Raw genomic sequence first — 26192 nt, forward strand, 5'->3', positions numbered from 1 at the left:
TGTCCAACTATGAGATTTAAAGCATAGAGCTGGGAAATATACATAGACCATTCTACTTCTGGGATTAAAATAGGTTTTGACTTCTCTCTACCAATCACAAAATGTTGCTATCAGTGCCCAATACTTCCTAGTGTCCCCAGAAAGAGCCACCTCTTGGAGTCTAACCCATTTTTCGTCTTCAGCCCTCCTTCAGTCAGAAGTTATTTTCCTTTTCCGTACCGGTTTCAACCTACTTATTTCTCTCTGCCTTTGTGTCGTAGGCACCCTAAATTGATCTCTAATTAAATCATTAATTTCCAGATTCAGTTTTTTTAATTTCCCATGGTATTATTACTAATGGAGTAGAACTAAAAACTTGCTTCTTTTTTCTAAAAGTTCTAATTACAGCCAAGACTCTCTCGAACCTCTGAACCGGTGTTTCTTGGCTGGGAATAAAGGCAATATTTTCAAAGACCCTCTTAAAATTTGGAAGCAAATTATTTGACCAGCAAGTACGCCCATTGTTACGATTATAAAATACCTTTTCCTCCCTCTGATTCCAAAGTTCAGGCTTCTCAATTTCTATATCCAATTTTACAACTAAAATATTATGGTCACTCATATTTGTGGCAAATACCCTAAATTGTGTATATACATTAAAAGGTTGAAGAGAAACTGCCATATAATCAATTAAAGAGTGACCATGTGACCCCCGGAAGGTATAAGCTGCGGGGGAGTCCTCCGGGAATCTTCCATTAAACGTTACAAGATCTAAGCTTCTAAAATTTTGGAAAAGTAACAGGCCTCGTTTATCTGACCTTAGATGGACCGGCAGTACAGAATCTGGGATAGCCCATACCTCCTCCAGTTCCTGGTTAGAAAAAGACATAACTGCACTATTGGATAATTTGGCGTTAAAATCACCCACCATCATTATACGTGAGCATTCTTCTTTGTTACTTAACCCTTGCATAAAAGTACAGACAGAATTGACCAATACGTTTGACGCTCTCCCTGGGGGAATATACACATTTACCAGTAAAAGAAAAATTGCTTGCCCCAGGTTATCTTCACCTATCCTCAGCTTTGCTACAATACAACATTTTGATGGATGCTTATAAATCACATAATCCAATACTATGTCACAGCTAAGTAAAATAGCTAAACCACCACTTGCATGCCCTTTTACAGATTTTTTTGCTGTACTACAGTACACATAAAAATTCTCGAACTGAAACTCCTCCCACATCCATGTTTCCTGGAGGCAAATTATTTTGTGGTCTAATTCTAATAGTGATGTAAGCTTATAACTCGATTTTCCTACCCCAGTCACATTCCAGGATAGGATTCTTCCCAATTGGCTACCCCCGCACTATGGGCTTTATTGTAGATGTTTTTGACCCGTTCAGGGTACCTGCAACCCAACTCCACTTTGCTACCTCATCCTCCCCATTGGGACTAGTGGCCCATCGGACTTCAGTTGCTAAAATGTTAATTTCTCTATCTCCTGGGTTTCTCCCTACTGTTATTTCGATATCTTTCAGGTCTATGGGGATATTTACACCCCTATTTTTAGAGTACCCATACCCTTGCATCTGATGAATCGTTCCTAAGCTTTCTGATGGAACTCGGCAAGGGGATACAGTAGGGATCACTTCTATACCTCTTTTCCTAAAGCAGCCCGTATTAGCTATAACCAGTGCTGACACTATCCCTGATGAGAATGTAGCTCTAGTGCTTGGGGCAGTGCTCCTCCAGTCTAAGTAGACCATCTCAATATCTTAACTGGTTATTAATTCCAAATCCTTTATTTCTGTTAACATCTGTAGGAGGGCACTTCTATGCAGTAACATTGGTTCTGTTTCAAACAGATAGACAAAAATCAAGGTCCTGCTCACTTGCCCGACTCCTGGTCCAGTATTCCTTATTGGTCTAAAACCAGGCTGCCCCAAGAGTGAGTCTCTTCTAACTTACCCCCTTTGCTGTTAAGAACTGTGAAACGGTCCCCCACCCCAACTGTCCCCTGGCTGGAATCAAACCTTGCTGGGAAAGTATGCTGCCCACTGGGATGGAGTGCGTCACCTCCTAAAGCTACATATCGGTCTATTACCGGCTCACAAAAAAATTCTGTTACATTTTCTAATATGGGGTCTCTACTTATCTCATAGTTTATCCCACTTTCTTCCTGGCCCTCTTGACACTGTGGGGCAATCAGCACCCGGTTCGAACAGATCGACTAATTATCATTTTCTTGCCCAGTCTTTTGACCCGTATTCAATATGAATTGCCGCAAAGTCCCTGTGTCCTTTCTACTTGGAGGAGATTTTGTACTATTTACTTCCTCACTTACTGGAAGGAACCGCAAGTTTTTCTGTTTCCGTTTAGGGATACGTCGATTCCTAGTCTTCGTCTTACCCCTTCTACGAATTCTGACGTTGCCTTCACTCAATACTTGGACCTCCCCTAACGGTACACTATCTAGAGTATTTGCTAATTCTTCAGTTAACTGTAGGCTTGGGTTATTTGGATTACTTTTTAAACTTACCAAAGGTACTGGGGATACTTTTAAATTTGATTTTTCCCCTTGGCTGGTAAACTGTGCACTCTCATGGGGTTTAACTGAGGGTAAGTTTACAATTGGACTACCTCTGTAGCAAGACACTTTTAGATCCCACATTCATTTCTTTTGATTCCCCGTCCACAAATTTAGTACCACTTTTTGGCATCCTGTTACATATTTGACATAAATGACTGGGTACTTCTGGAACCTTTTCCAAATTCTTTATGGCTTGCTTGATCTGATTAAGTTCTTGAACCCCTGTTAGTATGGGTGAGAGGACTTCCAATATATGATCAGTATTTACTGTGCTTTTTTCTAGCAAATATAAAATTGCAGAGAGAATTCTCTCTAAAGCGTAAAAAATCTCCAAGGTTCTCCCATCTGCACATTCTCAAATGAATTCATGATGTTATCTAACCCCTTATCCATTGATAATCCTGATATCCTTTCAACAGAAAGTTCTAATAAATCAGCAGCATGGGATGAACTAGTAGGTGTACTACTATACAGAGCAGGCATATGTGGGTGTCCATCTATTAAAACCGGAGACAGTTCTGGATCCATCTCCGAGGCATCTGTCTTTTTCAGCTGTGCCGTTAGTTCTTCATTCTTTTTCATTTGCTGAGCAATATCCGGTAGAGTGTAATCCTCCATTTTCACCTGCCCAGAGCCAACGCTACGTTCTATACGCTATGGCATTTTTAATGACAGATCACTCAGTTGGGTCGGCAAAACACCTGGCTCAAATTTGTTCATACTTCTTGAACAAACTTGAGAATTGTTAAAGAGGGATACCAATCCTGCCTATGGTGATAATGGGGTGAGTCCCTTTCTTGTCACATTCTTATTCGGGGGGCCTTCTACTTTGCCCACCGACAAATCCATTTCCATTTCCGTTTTTCTACCCACCCCTCCTAATTGTAAAGCAGCAATTTCACCTGATGGCTGTACAGATTTTCCACCATTTTTGTTCTGTTGGATGATTACAGCAGGGTAAAGAGCTGCCTTAACTTCTGAATTAGTAAGCTGGATACCCTCCTCGTTCTCTGATGTTACATGAGTGTCCATCAACTCGTCTTCCTGGACCTCCTTTTTTTCCTCCTGTAGCCCCTTCCCCCGCTTGGAGCTACTTACACCTTTTGTGAACTTTGACATCAACGATGGGTACGTTTTCAGATGAGAAAGGTGATCCCTATTTCTCCTGCGCCGAAGGGTGTTCTGAAGCTTAAGGGGACTCCTCTGGCTCGTAAAACAACTCTCTGAGTCTGCTACTGTTTTAGCTGATTTCACTTTTACGCTTGAGCGCAAACACCTAGATGGCATTACAAAATAATGAAATTCGCTTACTAGGCTGCTTTAGGGAATGCTTTAGGGAATGGGGCAGCTTGAGGGATTGGAGGTGAAGAATTAAATGCTCTCGGTTCTCAGTTGACTTTAACTGTTCTTTCCTTTAATGGCCTTCACCAATCTTTACTTAAAGGTCCTTTAAAATGTACATTCTGTGCCACCAGCCCAGGGCATGGGACCCGGAGCAATTCCTGACGCGGGGGTCTGGTACAGGTACAAGCACAGGTACAGGTGCAGTGGCACTGGTACAGGCACTGGTGTAGGCACGCCCTTCCTCCACACGCTCCAATCCTCCTCTAGTCCTCCAGACCTGAGTTAATGCCCTGATTGCTCAATTGCTCAGACCATGAGGGGCTCCCATTTCTTACCCACTCACTCAAATTGACACTGCTTAGAGGCTGCTTTGAGGCACAAAGTCACAAAGTCACAGAGGCACAAAGTCGCAGAGGCACAAACTCACAGAGGCACAAGTTCAGGGCAGGCAGAGCTAGGCTGGGCTTCACGTACACTTCAAAGCTGTAACTCACCCGCTTGGCATGCCCGCTTCTCACCTACTCGGTCACGGGACTACAGAGCGTCAGTGCAGGGGGAGGCCTGGCTCGTTTCCCCTTCTCACCGCACCTCACGTCTCCACACCTGCACACTTCACCTCCCCCTTCACCACGGCCCAAGACTGCCGAGACTGCCGCCACCTACTCCCCGCTACCTGCTATGGCTTCTGCCCCCCGAGATCCGCTGTTCAAACTGCACAGCAGCAATGCAGCAATAGGTGGTTGGCGGTTGGGGGCAGGCAGGCAAGCAGGTGACTAGGGACTCCAACGCAGTTCTGACTCTCAATGTGATTCAACGCGGCTCAGTCTCTCGGCTCCAAACTGCTCCGACGGCTCACAAACCGCGAACCGGAACCGGAGTCGGAACCGTAGGAAGCCGCGGGAGCGGGGAGCGAGGACAAGGAAGTTATCGTCCGCCACTCCTAATCCGCTCAACCCGACTTAAAGAAATCCGCGGGAGCGGGGAGCGGGGACAGGAGATTTAACATCCATAACTCCAGCTCGACCCAACTTATCTCCCCTCTGCCCCAGCTCCTCTGGCCGCTAGCACTTGTCAGGGCCGCTAGCACTTGTCCGGGTCCGGTCCGGTCTGGTCCCCGGTCCAAACCACAGCTCCACAGTTCCGCACCGCTCCGCTCAGCTGCAAACCACAAACTGCAAAACCGCGGGAAGGTGGGAAAGCACCTCCTCCAGGATTTCAATCAGGCATCACACAAGTCTTATTCTCAACAACCGGCTGAGAGCACTGCACTCTCATCACAGCCGTGGCCTCCTTCTCTAAAGGTCTCCTAACTCATATTTTTAAAAGATCTGCCACATGTGGTAGTGGCCACTAGTCTGCACTTCTGGGATGCCTTATCATCTTAGGACTGAACATATCCTCTCCTTGAGGATCATTTACCATCCCTTTTTCCTTTCTTTCCTACTCTATTTTGCCCACATCCATATCCCATCCATTATCAAAAGAGTCATATAAAATGAACTCATCATCATCATCTCAATAATCCTGACTAAATCCACCTGCAAGCAGATTTTCAGTGTTATATTGCTGCTTTGGACACCTTCTTCATTTGTGGCGTTTGACACACCTTTCTCTTTAGTCAGAAATCTAACAATAACCCCAACATTTGTAGTTTTCCTCCTTTTCCCAAATCCTTTTTCCTTATTTCCTTCATCTTCATCTACTGACCGAAATTCATCCTCTGATAAATCTGCAGCCTTTCTTTTTCTCCTAAAAACATTCTCAAAAGCCTCCTTTACAGATGTCCTTACTTCCTCCTGCACCAACTTTCTCAAAGTTGCGTCCCCTACACTCGAAGATTCACCTTCCTCACTCATTTTCATTGAGTTTTCCTCCTTTTTTTTTTAATGCTCTGCCATATCTTCTGATAAATCACCTTTTGTCAACACCTCTTAAGAATCACCCTTAATATATATATTTTTTGTACTTTTTTTATATTCTCTGCACTGCCTCTATCCTACCTACATCTCCGACTATCAAAACGCTAAAAATGAGCTGTTCTGGCAGTTGGCCTGAATTAACGATCATCATCACCTTGCCCAAAATAGCGATTCTCTCTTCCATCCACTTTGTACTAATGCAAAAGACAACCTTTTCCGAAATGGGAACTACGTGACGTTGTCATGCACGTTTGCGCAACGACGTCCTGTTCACTAATTACAGACGCCTCCAAGGAATAAGGTTATTCCTGAGGCTCCGTCAAAAAGAAACACTTGATCCCAGCTGCGTGTGCAAAGGAAGCCTCGTGCAACACAGATCGTGCCTTCTAACCGTTAACGCTGCCGAGCTCTAACCCGAAACGGTTGCTCGCGGCCCGCGGTAACGACACTTTAAATTTTTTACAGAACACGAATTTCAAAAATTTAAATGCCTACCAATCTTCGCTGCAAGTAGCTACCGATACCCTATGAACCCATAAATTGGGTCAACAATCACAAACACATAAATATAATTACTAGCTTACATTTAGTATTATTAAAACCAAAAGACACACAAAAATCATTCATAATTACCACATTTTAAACATTTGTAATTTTAAAATGAATACATACACCACAGAAAAAGACTATATTGACAATACTTATCTGTCAAGTAGCAGCAGAAAAAAGAGAAAGATGGCTGCTGTGATGGAAGTTATATAGGCTTACGTGACATTCTAGTACTGGAGTTTTGGTGTTGGTGATGTTTACTTTAAGTGTTGCAAGGAGCCGGCAATAAAAGATATATGCATAATGCTAGCCTCCGGTCTTGACATAAAATCTCCACCATTTATTTAGAATAATGAACTGGTCAGGGTGCCACTACCAAACATTATATTGCATCCCTTGGAAAAAGGTTTGACACGTTGATGTGGGAGTATCTAATAGAGGTACAACAGAGAATGGGACTTGGGGACTGGAGATCTACTACTGGGAGCAGCTCCTTTAACATGACTCCCACAGAGAGGGTGCTCACAGGCAAGATGACACTGGATGTATTACACGTGCGAAGAGGCACCAAACAGGGATGCCCCCTCTCCCTTATCATTTTTGCGCTGGAGCCCCTGGTTTGCTCATTAAGTACAAAAGGCAAAGAGTGGGAGATATTGGTGGACATGGACTGGCAGATAGTGTTTTTATATGCCAATGATGCACTGAACTAACTTCGCAACAAGAGTATAAGAGGTGGGAACTTGCCTTTGGTCATTGAAGTATTCGACGACTTTGGGATGGCGTCAGGGGTTGAGGGTTAAGTGGGATAATTCCTGTCTATTTCCACTGATCAAAATGCCACAGTCTTTCACACACAAGGGCTGCCAATGGAAATTCGGACCTTCAAATACTTGAGGGTGCACACTTTCCAAGACAAAGTGGATCTGATTAGTGACAATTTGGGGAGACAGTGATGTTAATTTGAAATCTCTGCCATTTTGGAAAGCATTACCACCATCATCACTGGGTTGTATAGCGATAGCCAGGATGCTGATATTGCCTGACTACTACATTTCTTTGCAGCAATATCTGTGATACTGAAAAAGTGTTTTTTAGAGAGACGCAATTGCTGCTTTACAACCTTGATCTTGGGCAGGGGCTGCCACAGAGTGGCACTTAGAAAATGATATCCCTCGCTGGAAAAGGGGGACCAAGGAGCTCCCAACTATGAACTAAAACATGCTGCGGCATAACTCCAATGCCCCATGAGGCTTCATGGCTATGCCATCAGACAGGGAGACACTAGGGGTTATATTTACCAGTCCCTATCACCACAGGAATGATACTCTTAACGATGTTCCTGTGGCGATAGGGGTTTCGCCTTATTTACAAGACAGCGTTAAGCCACTTAATGTGACTTAATGCCACGCTGTATATAAGGCACCCTTTCACGCTATACTTAGCGTGAAAGGGGTGGGCAATGGGTGTTCTGCAGCAACACCCATTGATTTTGATGCTGCCCCATATTTACAAGGGTGGCGTAAATAAGGGACAGCGGCAAAATTAAGAACGGGAAAACCGGGTCTTAACATGGCGAAATGAGGAGAAGTGATTAATTTCTCCTCGTTTCTGCTGTTTCTATGTGTGCTGCATTGTGCGAAACAGCAAAATGCTATGAATGATTGTTTATGTGCAGGAAGGTGTCCCTTCATGCACATAAACAATCATTAAAAAAATACGATTTGCAACTTCTATGTATGCTGCATAATGCAGCACACATAGGAGTTACAAATTACCATTTGTGATTGTTTATGCACAGAAAGGGACACCTTCCTGCACTTAATCATTCCCCCTAATGCAGGTACCCTTGCACAACCTGCTTAGGTGCTAGGCAGCTTAATGTAGCGCCGCTCCAGGGTAAACCAGGGGTTCACCGTATCTTTGTAAATACGGTGCATCGCAGCGTTTTCAGAATGTCGGAGAGTGGCGTTAGCAAGCTTTGCTTACTGCCACGCTCCATCAATCTGTTGTGCAGATGCCCCTAGATGTGCAATCGTAACTGGGGGAACAATCCATCATACAGTGGCTAATGGCCAGTGGAAGCAGAACAGGCGGAAACCTCTTACTGATGTCAGTAGCCAAATGGTGCTGGACGGCATGTTTTAAAAAAAACAGACCCCCATCACATACGACCGCTGTGATTCTTTCCAGAGTGTGCCAGGCTGGTAGCACTGGCATGGAGAGAGGCAGAAATAAGGGTATGTGGGAACTTGATAACTGACAGAGGCCTGAAAACATTTGAGGAACTGCTGAATGAATACAACTTGGGACTTGGTCAATATCTAGTATATAACCCGCTGGGATGAATAGCTGTATCCAAATGGGCACTGATGCAGGAGGTACTGTATACCTCACCCCTACTGCAGACACTATTCACACATGGTACCGCCATGTGGGCAATCCTATGCCCATTTGTCGCCCCATTACAGCAGGAGGGAGCAGCACTGGAGACGCCTAAAGAATGGTGGGAAACACAAATAGGCCTGGAGATACCACTTGGAAACTGGGTTTGAGGGTTACATTGCGTGAAATTCATCTCCAAAAACTCAAGATTGTGATACATGCAATTTAGTTACCTCCACTACACACATTTGACACCCAAGCGCATGGGGCCCATGTACCCAGGGATGCCTTCAGAATGCCCAAGGTGCCCGGTAACGGAGGCAGACTTTAGCCACGTGGCATGGGCATCTCCAGTGATAGAACAATTCTCGGAGGAGGTGGTGAGGAATGTATTGGAGCTCACAGGAAGATTATTCCCTGAAAGGATGAAAAACTGCATGCTGTGAATAGCTAAGCACAACAAGAAAACTAAACATAGTTGCAGATTTATCAGCCTGGCAGTTGTAGTGGCCAAGAGGCCCATAGCAATGGCATGGAAAGCAGCATTAGCATCCAGTATAAGGGAAAGACTACGAGATCAGAGTAATTGGGTCATGGGAGAAATAGATGCACTGTCGGCCCCTCGGGTGGCAGGAAGCACGGGATCCAGATGCACACACTGGGACACCATCCTAGAGAAGACTGAGGCTAAATCAGACATCAGGCTCCCCTGAAGGGATCAATCTAGGGACATTTATTCAACTATGACAGATAGGATTCGACACTGAGGCTACACTAGGGGAATGCTATCACCGCCCCACAGGATAACTGGCGCACTCCACAGTAGCAGGACCTTCTTAAGGCCTACCTGAATCCTCCGGCCTCAAACCCCACCGGGACTTCCCCACAGGATCTGTAGGAGCCGCATGTTTGCTGAAATAGGTGACACTAGCAAAACCGTTCGATGGCTGAGCTCAGTTGGGTCATGGCCTGGGTTTAATGCTCATGATTGCTATTCTTTTCCATGTATTGTGGTCGACTCCTGTGACCACCAGCTACAGACGACTAGATAACATATAGTACACGATTGTAACAAATGCTTCATCTGTGTCATTACGTTTCACTTACTTATGAGACTTCCACACTGCATTGTTATTATTTTATTATTAAATCGAATAAAGAATTACGATGCAACAATTAAAAGCCAGTCAGTCAACAACTTTATTTCGATTGTTACATCATAAAAGCGACAGATAAAAAAAGCACAATCGTTTAAAATTTTGTATCTAAAAACAGGCTAAACAAATACAGGTTTTTATACAAAAAAGGAAAAGCGAGTTATCAAACAAATAAACAATTAAACAGTGATTAACAGCCGTTTTGCCCTGATTGACCAAGCCCATGACAGAAATTTCAAAAGACTAAAAACATACAAGGGCCGGGTATCTGATATTAAAATTCGAAGTGCCACAGATGAATGCCTAGTGCCCAAGGCCCTACACACGGGCTTAAGCCACGTTTGCCTTGGGCTAACATAGGCCGGGCACGCAAAAAGAAAATGTTCAATTGTCTCTTTGGGAGTGCTACAGGAGGGACAAGATGCAACTGTCTGGTAGGGCGGTTTCCAGCAAGATGTTAGGGCACGCACAGGGAGGGACCCCACTCTAAATCTAAAATAAAGGGCCCGATCATATGGCTTCCAGACCAAATCCAGGTAGGGCTCCAAACAGGGTGAGTCCTTATGCACTAAAAATTCTTCTGTGAGCCTACCATGAGAAGGATCCGTGGAAATTCTGCTTCTAACCCAATTCCAATATAAGGTTTTCAAGGCTGCTTTCGGAAGGGAAGACCTGTTTTCCCAAGCTTCACTAAGGCCTAGTTTGCCAAGCATAGACTTGACATCAGTAAGCCATCTGATCCTACACCAGCCTACCATCGACATCACCTCTGCTAGGCCTTTAGCATACTTGGCGAGTTCGGGGACGCGCCATAGCCTAGCCCATAAAAGCAGTGGACGCAGTTTTGCTACGTCACTAATTTGCTGGCAACCAAGGTCCAAAAAGAGGGGTAGCGTGGGTGTACTCTGCGGGAGAGACATAATACATTTTAAAAACTTATTCTCAGACCTAGTTAGGACGCTGATGTTAGAGGTACCCCAAAGTTCAGCGCCATACAAAGCGGAACTAACTCCCGTTGCCCTGTAGATATCCAGAACAGGGGCAATGGGCTTGGTTGAAGAAGATCTCTGCTCTCTAACAAGTGCCCCTATAACCCTTTTGTGGTTAAGAGACATTTTTAGTAAATGAGGGGTCCACTGCATGGAATCTGTAATACGGATCCCTAGATAGTCAAAAACAGTGACCCTTTCCAGAGGGGTTTCACTAAGAACAGGGGGTCGGCCTAATTTTTTTGGGGGGTTTAATACCAGGTACTTAGTTTTATTTGTGTTTATTACTAGGCCCCGTTGGTCACAGAAGGTCTGAAAGTTGTTTAAAAGTCTCTGTAGACCCGCCGAGCTTTTTGAGATTAGAAGCGTATCATCGGCAAAGAGAAGGGTGGGAATTCTCTCCCCTGCCAATGATGGTGCGTCCGAAGGTTGTTTGTGTAGATGGTCCACAACCCCATTCACATAAAGTGAAAAAAGGGTTGGAGCCAGGACACAGCCCTGACGCACCCCTTTTGCCACTGGGATCCTGCTAGTTTTCTGGCCATCGGTACCCCAACGTACCTGCGCATAATTGCCATCATGCAGGCGCACTAAGATAGAGAGGATGTTTAGTGGAATCCCCATTTCAGCTAACACACCCCATAACTGTTCTCTGGGCACAAGGTCGAAGGCAGTCTTCAGGTCGATGAATGCCACATAAAGACTGCCTCCGCCTATCACTACCACCTTCCAATATAGTAGTAAGAGCCTGAAGGCCTGCTCTATCGTGCCCGTTCCAGCCCTGAAACCAGCCTGATAGTCCGACAGAATCTCTTCGTCCTTAATCCATTGGAGGATTCTTTCTAGGAGCACCTTTCCCACAACCTTCTGGGTTGAATCCAATAGACTTATTGGCCGGTAGTTGGCAGGGTCGTCCCTCCGGCCTTTCTTAAAGATAGGGACAACCTCTGCCCCCTTCCAAGATTCAGGAATGGCTGCTCCTTTGTCGATTGCACTAATCAGAAGGTGAATAAGCTTCCCCCACCTCTGCAGGTTTGAACGCAGCAGATCCCCCGGAACTCCGTCGGGTCCCGCTGCTTTCTGTGGCACAATACACCTAATTGCGTGTTCTACTTCTTTAATTGTAAATGGGGAAACCATTTCATTTCTCGTGGGTACTAAGGGTCCGTAGGATGCGGGGAGGGCAGATGCCTCTTGAAGATTCGAATACAAGTTAGTGAAATGTTCGAACCAGGCCTGACCAGTTATGTTGCACGTTATAAAGTTACTATCAGGTCTGTTCCTTTCCCTAATAGTATTCCAAAAACGGGCTGCATCCCGCCCAGTGCTTGCTTCTCTTAGAGTTTGCCAGTATTCGTCTTCCCATTCCTTTTTTGCAATCCCAATCACTCGTTTGTATTCTGCTCTAGCCTGCAGCACAAGGGGCTGCGATTTTGTCCTAACAGCTTGAATAAGGCACACCTTCAATTCTCTGCATTTTGACGTATACCACCCCTGCTTATCTTTTGACCTGGGGTGGCCATCCGGCCTACCTACACGTACTTGCGCCTTAAACTTAAAAAGATTACCAATCGAATTGATGGTCTCCTGGAACATCAGCGTAATCCTGGGTATAGCAGAATGATCTAAGGAGATTGTTGCCATCTCACTTAGTGTAGCTTCCAAAAATTGATCTATGGCCTGTAATTTTGGTGCGTCAGAGGCTACTTTCCGCCATTTGAGACGCCTACCGCAATTAGACAGAGTGACATCCGATGTTGACCTTTTGGCTGGTGATAAGGTTGGGGTACTATGATTTAACCATAGGTGCCTTAGGGAAAGCGAAAGGAAATTATGATCGCTATCTATGTTAGGTACTACAGCCATATCCACAACAGACTGCCAAAGGTCAAAATCAAGCAAGATGTAGTCGATCCGGGAAGAATGGTTAGCCCTGTTGTATGTATGACTGCCCAATGGGTCAGAGGTGGTTCTTCCATTAACGGCTCGCAGGCCGTGCTCCAGGGTCATAGAATTTAACTGGATCGCCCTCTCTGTCCATCTCTTTATCGACTGATAATGCTGGGATACCCCTCCTCACATCATCCTCTACCACACCCAGAATATCTTCTGCGGCAAGTGGTTCGAACGTGCAATTCAAGTCTCCTGCAATCATAACTTGGGCATCCTCACCACACTCATCTAAAGCTTTCTCCAGTAATACTATAGTGGGGGAAAAAGAGCTACCTCTAGTACCTCTGGCATACACATTCAGAATCTCTAGGTGCCCCCTAAATCCTGGGCCTTTCAGTGAGATTCTAAGGATGTCCATTGAGCCACTATACTTCTGAGTAATACTACACCCCAAAGAGATATCCACCCAGATGAGGAGTCCCCCCGAAGGCCGGCCCCTCCCAGATGGTGACTGAAGGGCAGGCAGATAATATGTGGAATATCCAACTTTGTAAACAGGTTCAAGGCTCCAAGTTTCCTGGAAGATGCAGATACAGTGCTGTTCTACCTGTGAGTGCCATTCGGGGAGGTCCAGATTCCTACAAATGCCCGCTATATTCCAACACATAACCCCCATCATCGGTCCATTGCCATCGGACCCTCCCTGTACATGTGCAGAATTCTTTATACAAGAAGCACTAGTGTCGTCTGAATTCACAACCTCCGCTACCACTAATGGATTGCTTAGTGTGGATCGATTAGGAGAATGGATGGCCACTGGAGAGTAAAATCCCTGGTCGGGTATCAGCGTCTTAGGGGTGTTACCACAGTCAGCCAAACCCTCCACTTCCATGGAGGCAAGTATAGAATACCCTAGGGGCCCTGACTGTCAATCACAATCGCTCATACCCGAGAGGGCATTAAATCTATTTGACACATCCAAGGGGGTCAGTGGGGTCAGTGGGCCTGTTATACCTCTCCATCTAGGACCACAATGACTCTGTGGAATATTATGCCACCCAACAGATCTGTTAGGAGCCAAGGGGTACAATACATGGGGCACAGGCCAGTTGCTTCGGGGTGCGGGATGATGACTAGGTCTATCACAAGCTAAGATCCCAGGATTTACTGGGGGACCTACCAGGGGTCTTGGATAGAAATACGTTAGGTCGTAGGGAGTGATAAGATTACTTCCACTCCCCAGGAACCAGTTTAATATGTGCCTAACAACTCCCTGCTCTCTGAAGTTGACAATAATAATATCCCCCTGTAGGTCCTTAACCCTGCGACCAAGCCACGGGAGGCGCCGAACATGCAAGATCTCGCCATCGATATTATAGGGGAGAGGTCTATTCAAGGCCAACCACTGCATAACTTTGTGCTTTAGCTGGAAGAAACCCTCTCTTGTACCTTCTGCTAGCGCGGGAACTCCAGTAAGGACTACCGCGTATGGTACTGATTCAGGGGGTAGCTCAACTGTACGCCCATTATACTCTGTGGTCACTGCTTGCGCATTACATACCCCTCTACTGCTATCAGGTTTTGGGTGGAGAATACTGTGCCCCCCCACAGCTACTCTATCGTCATTCTGTGCAGGCTGCTCAATAGTTTTAGGCGGAGCCTTCCGCTTAGCACTAATGGTGGATTTAGTGGTTTTATTTGCCTCTTTGCTACGAGTAGTACTAATAGCAGCAAGTGCTGCGGGAGCTGGAGAGGGCAGTACCGATTTCTCAAAAGTTTTTAACAACCCAGTATTAGCAGCAATGGTTTGCTCTAGGGTCCCTAACCTTTGTTCCAACCTGTCTAGTGTTTGTTTGATAGGGAACATAAGGGATTTGATTAGCTGTTCTATGCCACCTAGGAGAGCAGGAAATACTACCTCATTCCCCGTAGGTTGTGCCTGTAGGGATGTGGTTGCTGGCTTATCTAAGGACAATACAAGAGATTAAGACGGTTTACCAAAGTCTGAGTGACTAATTTTGGCTTTAGGTTGCTCACCCCCCCTCTTTCTCCTTTTACTAAGAGGGGGCCCCAGCACCTTAGAAGTCGCTTTTTTCCTAGCTCTATTCACATGTGCGGTCCCTACAACTATAGGACGTGGCTCATGATGAATCTCCACCACTGTGGTTGGGCCTCTAACAGGGAGTACAGGAATAAGAGACAAAGGAGCAGTTATGTCAGGTACAGGAGATTTTTCGCGAAAGAGTACGGGAGTGCTGTCTAATTGAGACGCATCAGGGCCTTCGGATAAGCTAAGGATACTCAGAGGAGGTGAAACAATCAATTGTAGGGGGTCTAAAGATGGGCGTCTACCCTTCATGGATTCAATCGAGCGACGACGCTCGATTCGTCGCTCAACCAGTGCTTGCTCCCTATCAGCTTCTAGTAAAGTCCTAGTAAAATAACCATCTAGGGTCCCTTGGTTCAGTCCCCCTGCTAACAGTGATATACCAACAGTGGGACTTGAAGCCATGATACTCCCTGACAGCTGTAATGACCACCAACAAACAATCCTGCTCAGGCAAAAGAGACACGGCCCAGCCCAGCCTCCCTCAGCCTCTGACGGCCCGCCCTTTGCCCGGGCTTTGCCCCGGGCGCTCCCGCGCAGCGGGAACAGAGACCAGTGATAAGGTAAGTGGTGAGGAAGGGGCGGGGCAGGCAGGGAGAGCGACCCAGGTGTTGCGGGTCTCGACCTCACGCAGGGACTCCTGGTACTTTGAGTCCCTGCGGGTCAGCTCGCAGCCCTGGAGTTCCCCACACACACACCAACAACAGCAATGATGCCCCAGAGGTCCTCACAGCACGCAGAGTCACCGCAAGAGGGAAGAACGAAGCGGGACCCGCGCAGCGGGTCCGGCGAGGAGCAGCGTTGGAAGCAGGTAAAATCCCAGTTCTGGTGGTCCAAGACAGCAGCAAGGACAGTTCTCTGGTCCCAGGCAAAACAAACGGTCCCAATGGTGCTACACAGCTGCAGGAACTTATTTGCTGAGGAAGGGGCGGGGCAGGCAGGGAGAGCGACCCAGGTGTTGCGGGTCTCGACCTCACGCAGGGACTCCTGGTACTTTGAGTCCCTGCGGGTCAGCTCGCAGCCCTGGAGTTCCCCACACACACACCAACAACAGCAATGATGCCCCAGAGGTCCTCACAGCACGCAGAGTCACCGCAAGAGGGAAGAACGAAGCGGGACCCGCGCAGCGGGTCCGGCGAGGAGCAGCGTTGGAAGCAGGTAAAATCCCAGTTCTGGTGGGCCACGACAGCAGCAAGGACAGTTCTCTGGTCCCAGGCAAAACAAACGGTCCCAATGGTGCTACACAGCTGCAGGAACTTATTTGCTGAGGAAGGGGCAGGCAGGGAGAGTGACCCAGGTGTTGCGGGTCTCGACCTCACGCAGGGACTCCTGGTACTTTGAGTCCCTGCGGGTCAGCTCGCTGCCCTGGAGTTCCCCACACACACACCAACAACAGCAATGATGCCCCAGAGGTCCTCACAGCACGCAGAGTCACCGCAAGAGGGAAGAACGAAGCGGGACCCGCACAGCGGGTCCGGCGAGGAGCTGCGTTGGAAGCAGGTAAAATCCCAGTTCTGGTGGTCCAAGACAGCAGCAAGGACAGTTCTCTGGTCCCAGGCAAAACAAACATAAAAAGCATAACATTGTCCTCGGAGCCCTCACACCTAAGTGCATTACCTAATATGGAGATAACACATTGCGAAGTTAGCCAGCGGCTGCAGTGGGATGCCCCATGCTGTGGTGGGTGGAAGGAAAAGTGAATGACACAGCAGCAGACCAGTAGATGAAGAGGAATGACTGAAAGTCCAGCTAAGTAAATTAAAGTAAATTAGTAAATTCAATTATTTATTATGCATGATTAATTCAAACCTTTGCATTCACGTGACATTAAAACATGTCTTGTTCATAATAAGTAATTGTATTTTACATCTAAAGTTATAAAAATCAAAAGTTATACAAATCAAATGTATTCAGTATTTGACTTCAACAGACACAAGGCTAGAAGGATAGAAACAGGAGTAGCAGAGCAAGCTTTGCAGTCATTGCGCCCTCGCCTTTGCTCCCCCTAGAACCATTACTGATGAGGAAGATTAAATATTGTGACTTACACATTCATCTTTAATTATAGATTGGATCCAATGCAATATTTATGTATTTTTCTCAGGTTTTTAAAAGTTTAAATTGTGAAAGTCTCTAGTTGTCGATTAATATAGTACATTTAAATACTGGCTATTTCTGCCATGGCTTTCACTACGATGATTTATAAAACTAGTCAAATTATAGTAAAGCATGAAGTTTCAGGATATGCACCAATTCAAAATCCTTGAGTATAATGTATAAGTCCTATGTTTAAATCAGTGGCAAATATGAAGTTATGTTTTTGTTGTTTAGATAATTAAACAAAAATTGCAGCAGCTGGTTTCTTTTCCAACCACTATTCCCGCAGCTGAAGCAGAAGAACTTCTACGAAATGTACCTTGGTTGGAGAAAGCAAAATTAATAACTGCTTTCATCAAGGTAAAGCTTTTTCTCTTAAAAAGGCTAACAAATGTATATTTGTAACAAATATGGAAACATTTAAAAAAAATCTACAATACTTTCCATGTTCCTCAAAAGCCACAAAATATACAAAAGTTTAGATTAAGTGGTTGTCATTTTCCGTGACACATTTAGAGGTCTAGATCTTGTGAAACATGTCATTATATAGTAATCATAAGTGGTGGGTGGATATCTAGCTTTGTGATCCATAGATACCCCGGATTGTCTACAAAGATTTGTGGTAGTTGGTTGGTACCAGAAAGTGAACCTATGTGCTCCATTCTCCTTTCACAGATAGGGAACACTCTGAAAACCTCACAAACCAAATGAAAGGGTTAAATTGAACTATGCAGACAAGCAGGGAGCAGGAACTTGCTTTCAACAAGTCGGTGAAGTACAGTAATCAGTCTGAAAGCTGTGAGATCTTTGGGCCAGAATCACAAACTGCATTTTGGATTGCGTAAAGTAGTACTCTTTTTTTAATATTTGCATACTACAAAGTGCACTTCACAAACCAATGAGTGTAGTTCTCTATTAACGTTTCTGTAAAGAGATCTCTGCCATGGTAGTGGAGATCTTCACGTTCAAAGGCTGAGGTTTCTGTGATGAATGTGGGAAGGACCAGGTGGAGTTGTGGGAAAATGGGGAAAAATTACTACAACGGGGGTTGGGTTGAGGATAAAATAAGAAGGATTTTAGGAAGGGACGCGATAATACAAAACATCCACCCACAAAAAAGTAAGAGCATTGCAAACCATAAATGCACTTCTAAATTTATTAACTGCTTAATAGGGTCAAAGCAGGCTTCTACATACTCCATACCAGACTTGAAGTAAGTCAAGTTCTATAATGGCCAAGCACTGGTACTGCAACACGAGCTTATAAAAAACAATGGAGAGAGGAAATTCAATTAACACCCCTTAGCAACTAATATGAAATCAATTAATCAATTCTACATTTATAAATCTAAGACAACATTAAGGTGCCGATTCCGATCCGTCAAAAAAATTTCCCGTCCGACTCATATCCGTATTTTTTTACGTACGAATCGTACAAGTCCCGTACAAACGGCGAAGTACGATTCGTACGTGAAAAATACATACGAATGACCTCGGAAAAAGTCTACGAGACGTCCCCGGACAGTTTTACGTACGAGTCGTAAAACTGAAGTCCGAGCGCACAAGTCCGATCCGTACCGGCGTTCCGAATCGCCAAGCGTATGGAAAACGTCCCGTAAGGAGCGAACTGTGCACGACCCCTACCCCGGGTACACTTGTGCCCGGGGTACGAGTCGTATGGCCCCCCCTCAGCCTCCCACCCCTCCCGCGTACGTCTGCACCGTACCCCCCAGCCCCCCGTAGGTACGCACCATACCCCCAGCCCCCCGTATGTACGCACCGTACCCCCAGCCCCCGTATGTACGCACCGTACCCCCAGCACTGAGAACACTGATGATAATTTAAAGCAAAGCGCACCATCTGAAGTAATGAAAGAGGTAAGATGTCTTAATGCTAGATGTAAATTAATTTCATAGTATGCAGAAGTCATATTCAACAAGGTAAAAACTTTTCCCCCTTTCAGAGTGCTCAACAGTTATTAATATGTTCGGCAGAGAATGGCAACAAATGCAAATATTTGAGTTCAAATCAATCAAATCCACATTCATCCTTAGTGACCCATTGCCTTTGTGTGCCAAGACAGTAGGTGCCAACCATACTGAACCAAAAGTAACAACTGATGGATAGAATGCTGAACAGTACAAACATTCACCCCCAGTCACAAAGATCTGGGTTTAATCCATCGATCTTTTGCTCACCACACCACCCCAGTCTGGACCCAGCCATATGTAAATCAGTCTTGACCCTGTTCCTCATGGGAACAGTCCAGCCTGTACTGCCAAGCCAGGTCCTACTTGGTCTGGAAACAAACATCCTGGGACCGGTTTCGGGCATCACCCCTCATCAGCCAGGCTAGCTTGAATCCAGTGGCGCAGTGAGCACGGGAACGACGTCTGGGCATACCCTTCTCACTCAGGGCGACAAAAGCAAAAGGAACAATTGATGGACGGAATGCTGAACAATACAAACATTCACCCCCATTCATAAAAATCTGGGTTTAATACATCGTTCTTTTGCTCCCCACACCACCCCAGTTTGGACCCAGCCATATGCAAATCAGTCTTGACCCTGTCCTCATGGGACATTCCAGCCCAAACTGCCAATCCAGATCCTCCCTGGACCGGAAACAAGCATCCTGGGACCGGTTTCAGGGCATCACCCCTCATCAGCCAGGCTAGCTTGAATCCAGTGGTGCAGTAAGCATGGAACCCACATCCAACCTTTAATGGGTTCTATAACACCTTCGTCACACAATTTATTCAACTCGTTTTTCAGTTCTGATCTTAAGGCTGGAGGTACTTTATGCATTTTGTGAGCAATAGGCTCGGCATATCTTGTGTAAAAAGTATTTAACCAAACTGAACATTTTTCAAAACAGATCATCCTGTTGGGATCTAAAATTATACCCAAATGACTTTCATATAGCCACCCCAAGAAGCAGGAGTCACCTTTGGTCATATACACTCTTGGCACTACTTTCCTCCAATTTGATGGTAGCAGCAAATTCACCTAGTACACTGATGGGTTTGCTGCCCTATCCAACTGGGGGAAGGGGGATTTGGGTGGCAGCTGAACTATGGGAGGTCTGCCCCTCGGGCAGTTTGGGAGGGGAGGGGCAGCCACAGCGCCATTTTGTAGGTTCTTGGGCCACCGGCCATTTTCTAAGTTTGGGCTACTTTGGGAATAGCCCAAACTTAGCCCAAGGCAAGTTATAGCCCAAAGGCTATAAGAGGTTAGCACGCCACCCCCCAGCCACGATTTTAGGTTTTGGTGACCTGGTGGCTGGCGGTGCAGTAGGCAGCTAGTTTTTTGTAGTAGACAGCTAGTTGGTTTTTGTGTGTCAGGTTCTTGCCTCTAGTTGGTAGTTTAGACAAGGATGGCGAGCAAAGATTATTGGGTCCTGGAGGCGGTGAGGCTCCTCAGCGATGCCGGCCGGCTTGACCTGCTGATGCTGGAGGTCTCGGAGAGCGCGCGCCCCGTGAGGCGCGCGTCCGTGGGGAGTGGCAGTTGCCGTTGCGGCCTGCTCAGCCCCTAAGAAGGGCAGGAAGAGTCAGGTAAGCGCTTCGAGCCGCACTTGCGATGGGCATGCGGCCCCAGAAGTGTTGCCTCAGGTGCAGCCTCATGCGCCAGCGGAGGCAGCGTCAGTTGGGGGTCAAAGCGGGGCCTGCCACAGCATCTCGCACTTCCCCGAATGGGTCCCAGAAAATACGGGGCCGCTCCAATACACAGGGGAGCAGCCTGCGTGGGATGAAGGAACCGGAGCCTTTGGTACAGTTAGAGGCTCCGGTGGTGAAGAATGGGGGTGGGACCAGCCGTATGAGCGGGCCTCATGGCTCTCCGATCGGGCCCCTGACCAGGCATGGGAAGGCCAGGAAGCAGGAAAAGGCAGCCCAGGCAGAGCCAGGCTGGGTGAGGATTGGGACGGGAGGCAAGGGGACAGGGGGCTGAGCCAGGACCTCTGTGTGAGCTGGGGGGACACAGATTTTGGGGGGGCTTTTGAGCATTCACGTGCAGAGGTCAGTGGGCGGGTAGAACCCCGGCCCACCATCACTGGAAGCATGGGGGTATAGGGTGTAGGGTGCCGATCGGGTAGAGGTGGGGGGGCATCCCGGAAGGGGAAAGGGCCTCTGGGGTGGAGGGGTCGGAGGGTTGCTGACTTTTAGAGGACGAGTTGGATTGTACCCCGGAAGAGCTGGAGCCAGCAGGGGGAGGTCGGGACTGGGATGGCTTGGATATTTTTTACCTCTTGGCATGAAGAAGTGCGGGGCTTCGACAGGGTGGGGCAGATAGATGCCTACATAGCGCATGGAGGGTCACTGGGGCTGGAGGCCAGGAGGCGGGTAGGTGCCTGGATTCAATTGGAGGGGGCAGGGTCTGGGTGCCAGCTGTGCCAGTGGAAGAGGTGTGGCGCACCGGCCAGGGCAACTGACTCCGGAATCTGGGGATCACGGTTCGATCCCTGGCGCCGGTGGCAGATTAGCCCAGCACCATGTGACTCTGGGCAATAACTTGCTTAATCTTCCTGATGGCCCCCAGCGCCTAGAGACCCTTACGGGTGATTGTTCACGCTTTACAGATGTGGATTATTATTCTGAGCTGGGCAGAGGCTGGGTCTTGGGGGATTGGGGGCCACGGGGTGCTCGAATGGAGCAATGAGGAGATTGAGGATAGGGAGAAGGCGACAGTGTTAGACCTTAGCAAGGTGAGGCGGCACTGGGCGTCTTCCACTTTAAGGGTTAGTACGGGACAGGCTGGGGAGGAGAGGGGTAGGGACGTTAGACCCAGCACACCAGTCCAATCATTTTCTTTGCAGGCGTTGATACGACGGCGGGAGACGGACTCAGCAGAGCTGGGAGCGGCACAAGCAGGTCCCGAACGGTCTAGCTGGCCCCAACACCTGATGGCCCTCAAAGGGACACAGGACATCGAGAACGCAGGGCCCAGAGTGGATTTAATGCTGTTGTGCGGAGGAGGGTGATGTCTGCGCCTTCTATGGATAGGAATTGGGGACAGGTAGGGGTGGAAGAGTTAGACTATGATGAAGATAGTCTGGAGGAGGGTGAAGTACATGAATGCAAGGAGGGCGTGCGGGGGGCCGAATAATGTTGTTTCTAGTACGTTGCAGGTGTCACGACGCCTAGAGGAGCCCACGGGTAGGACATCTGGGTTAATGGAACGGATGGCTCCTGTGGCAAGGCGGACTGCAGCAAGACAGGCACACTCCTTGGAGCCAGGTAAAACGCAGGTCGGAGGGCAGCCTCAGATGGTGTCGGTGGAAATTGGAGGGGGGGAGGGGGTGGGGGAAGAGGGGTGGAGGTTAAGCAAGAGAAAATTTGTGTTGGATGTGGGAGTGGGCACTGACGACGCAGGCAAAGCGGCAGTCAGTGCAGGCGACACGAAGTCGACAGAGGTGGGTGACGTAGGGGCCTCAAAGACAGGAGAGGGGGACGTAAAACTAGAGAGTAAGGAATTAAAAATCAAGAAACTGCCTTAAGTGGAGGTAACAAAGCCACTGGGCTCGCACTTGATGTTGGCCACAAAAGAGCAAATATGTAAAGGGGAATATGTGAAAATGCTTAAGCTGCTGCACAAGGAGGTGCGCGCAAAAGAAGGGTCAAAAGAGGAGGAATACGAATTGGCTAAACGGCTGAAGGTGCACCTCACTATAGAAAACTGGACAGCCGCTTTTCTAATATATGCCAGCGTATTTCGCGAAAAATACCTGGAGCGGTGTGTGGCGCTTTTTAAGTATATGGACGTCATAAGGAAGGCGCAGATCACAGGAGAGGGTAATGCATGGGCCCAATATGATGAAGAGTTTAGAGCACCTATGGCATGGGATACTAAAGCTAAATGGGGGAGCGAGATACGGACCTGTGGCAGCATACGATGGGGTCCGCTAGGGCAGGGAAGCTGATATTCACGGCCAGCGGGCTACCGCTCGTTTATCGGCCCTTTCAGGGGCAACCTACCCAGTGAGGGGTGGGTGGTACAGGCAGAGGACAGACGGGATCTGGAGGGGCCTGCTGGTACTTCAATAAGGGAATGTGCACCCGGGAATTCTGCAGGTTCAGGCATGACTGCTCGAAATGCGAAGGCAGACATGCCTTGGTTAATTGCTTTGGGGGGGTCAGGACAGCAGTCGGGGTGGCCAGCAGTGGCACCAAGGGGGGTTGCAGGCAGGGGGACAGCAGCAGCAGCAGGGCTGGGGTGGTCAGGGGGCTAGAGGTGCTGGGCCAAAGGGCTCATACGCCAGTCAGGGTGGACAAACTGGTGGTAGCCTTACAGGGTTACAACAACCAAAAGGCTGCGAGAACGCTACAGGGCGGTTTTACTGACAGTTTTCAATTGGGTTACGGGGGCCCCAGGGTGAGATGATGGGCAGACAATTTACGGTCAGCAAGGGAACACCCGGAGGTGGTGCAAGAAAAATTGGACAAAGAAGTGAGTGAGGGTCGCATGGCAGGCCCATTTGCGGAGTGGCCGTTGTAGAATTTGATTGTCTCTCCGGTCAGTGTGGTCCCCAAAAAGGAAAAGGGGCAATTCAGGTTAATCCAACATTTGTCCTGGCCAGACGGCAATTCGGTAAATGATTTTATTGATGACACAGAGGCTACTGTGTCTTATTCCTCGGTTGACGTGGCCATGTCACTGGTAGTTGGACCGTGGGTGCAACAGCGGGGATGGCAAAATGCGACATAAACTCGGCTTTCCGATTGCTTCCAGTCCACCCGGAGGATTGGGACCTCCTGGGGATCCATTTCAATGGTAAATGGTACGTGGAAAAAGCATTACCAATGGGCTGCTCTATGTCATGCGCATTATTTGAATGCTTTAGTACGTTCTTACAGTTGTTGTTTACCAGGCACACGGGTCCAGTTGGTAACACATTACTTGGATGACTTTTTCTTTGTTGGCACCTCAGACGCCATGGAGTGCCAGGCAGCGCTGGACAGCTTCAAAGAGATCGTGAGGGAACTTGGAGTGCCTTTGGCACCGGAAAAGACGATGGGGCCCAGTACGGCTCTTTCCTTTTGGGCATTGAGCTAGACTCACAAGCAATGGAGGCACCTTTGCCGATGTATAAAAAGCGGCAGATGCTGGGGCTCCTGGAGACTATGCTGGCCAAGGACAAAGTCATGGTTCACGAGATTCAGGTTTTGTTGGGACACCATAACTTTGCTTGCAGAGTAGTTAGAGTACAGAGAACTTTTTGCAGACAACTGCGCAGGACATTATCAGGACAGAGGCCTCCACATCATCATGTGCCACTGTCAGCAGGAGTGAGGGAGGAGTGAGGATGTGGAAGTTTTTCTTGCAGGAATTTAATCGCATTCCTTTGGCAAGGGAAGAAGATATGGTGTGGGATGTCCAAATTTTTTCAGATGCCGCTGGCAGCAAGGGCTTTGGCAATTACTGGCAGGGAAGGTGGTGCGCGGAACTGTGGCCCAGCGAGTGGAGGGTGGGTAGGAGTATAGCCTTCCTGAATTTTTTCCCTTGGTTGTGGCAGTCACCTTGTGGGGGGCACTATTGGCCCACAAAAATGTGACTTTCAGGATCGACAATATGGCAGTAGTGGCGATAGTCAATCGACAATCCCCAAGGGACGAGCAGTTACTGAAGCTGCTGAGGGTGTTTGTTTTAGGCTGCTTGCGCTATGAAATTCCTTTTCGGGCTGTACACATCTCAGGTGTGGACAATAACATGGCGGATGCCTTGTCTCGTTCACAGTGGGGGAGATTCCGTGGGCTAGCCAAGGATGCAGACAGGATGCCAACCCCCATGCTGAGTCAGTTGTGGTAGGTAGGAGACACCGGATTCTACAGCTGGTGGTAGGGCCCCTGGCACCCTCCACAAGGTTGGCGTTTGGCTTGGCCTCGCAAGAATTCCTGGATTCGGGGGTGTGGCCTCGGGTTTCCCTTGACCAAAGGTGAGAGGACGTGATACAGTTCATGTTAGACTTGATCAGCAAGGGGCTTTCAAGAGTAACCATTTATGGCAAGCTGGCACGGATTGCATTTGTGGGCAAGCTTTTGTGGGGTTATGCACCATCGGCGGGTGAACTGGGGACACGTAAGTTAGAAGGATGGGCCAGGGAGCAAGGGCCGGCGGGTCGCGTTCGGCGGCCATTATCATGGGCTCTGTTGGGCAGGGTACTGGGAATTTTGCCCTCCGTCTGTGCCGACGGATTTCAGGCCTGCCTTCTCTCCACATTGATGGTGTGAATGTTTTTTGGGGCCTTCCAAGTGTCGGAATTGTTGGGTCAGACAACCTCTGGGGGACTTACATGGGGAGATGTGTTCCTGTGGCAAGACAGGGTTTGCATATGGCTTCGGCAGTCAAAGACAGACCAGCGTGGGGTGGGAAACTGGGTATCTTTGCAGGCGGCAGACCTTTAACGTGTCCATGTAGGTGGGAGGCCCGGTGGAGGGAGCTGTCGGGGAGGCAGGAAGGTTTGTTTTGCACACATGAGGATGGGCGCAGAGTGTCGGCTTTTCAGCTGCTGTCAGTGTTGCACAAAGCGCTTGCGGCGCTAGGTTTGGACAGCAAGGGGTTTTGGACGCACTCTTTCAGAATAGGAGCAGCATCGGAAGCCAAGAACAGGGGGTGGGAGAGGGCAGACATAATGAGGTTGGGGAGATGGTCCTCGCATTGTTATCGGAAATATGTGAGCAGCGCTGCAGGGGGTATTTAGCGCGGTCAGGTGTTTTACTTATGTTCACACAGTTTTTCTGTTTCAGGTTCTGTTGGCGGCCCCCTCGCCAAGGAGATGACCATATGGATAGTGGGGCATTCATTTGTGAAGTGGGCCTAGGTCCAGGCGCGGGCCAGTTATTTCGGAGAAAATTTGGGTTTCAATAAAGAGTTATTCAAGGTTTTGTGGAAAGGGCGGGGGGCATGCTTTGGAAGGAACTCCTGCATTCATTGAATGGTATATTGGTGGCTTGTAGGTGCCCCGACATTTTGTTGATTCACCTGGGAGAAAATTACATGGTTCTGGAGAAAGGTTTGGTCCTTATGAGAAGCATGGAGAGGGACTTGGCTCTCTTGAAGCGCCAGTGGTCCGGGTGCTCTGTCATCTGATTTTGTTCCGCACAGGTTTTTGGATGGGCGCCATCAATCCTGGGGCAGTGGACAGGGCTAGGAGAAAACTGAATACTGAAATGGTGTGGTATTG

At 47.8% G+C, this 26192-nt stretch overlaps 1 protein-coding gene across 1 annotated transcript in view; it reads left to right on the plus strand.

Moving 5' to 3' along the window:
• The window catches only part of LOC146860824 (sperm-specific sodium:proton exchanger-like), a 4630975-nt gene that overhangs the window by 3636167 nt on the left and 968616 nt on the right, over positions 1-26192 (plus strand). Inside the window, exon 17 of the mRNA XM_085646174.1 lies at positions 17250-17375. Coding sequence (XP_085502300.1) covers positions 17250-17375 — 126 coding nt within the window. The remainder of the gene's footprint in view (positions 1-17249; positions 17376-26192) is intronic.

This window comes from Triturus cristatus, chromosome 3_1 (assembly GCF_964204655.1).
Source record: "Triturus cristatus chromosome 3_1, aTriCri1.1, whole genome shotgun sequence".
Taxonomy (NCBI): domain Eukaryota; kingdom Metazoa; phylum Chordata; class Amphibia; order Caudata; family Salamandridae; genus Triturus; species Triturus cristatus.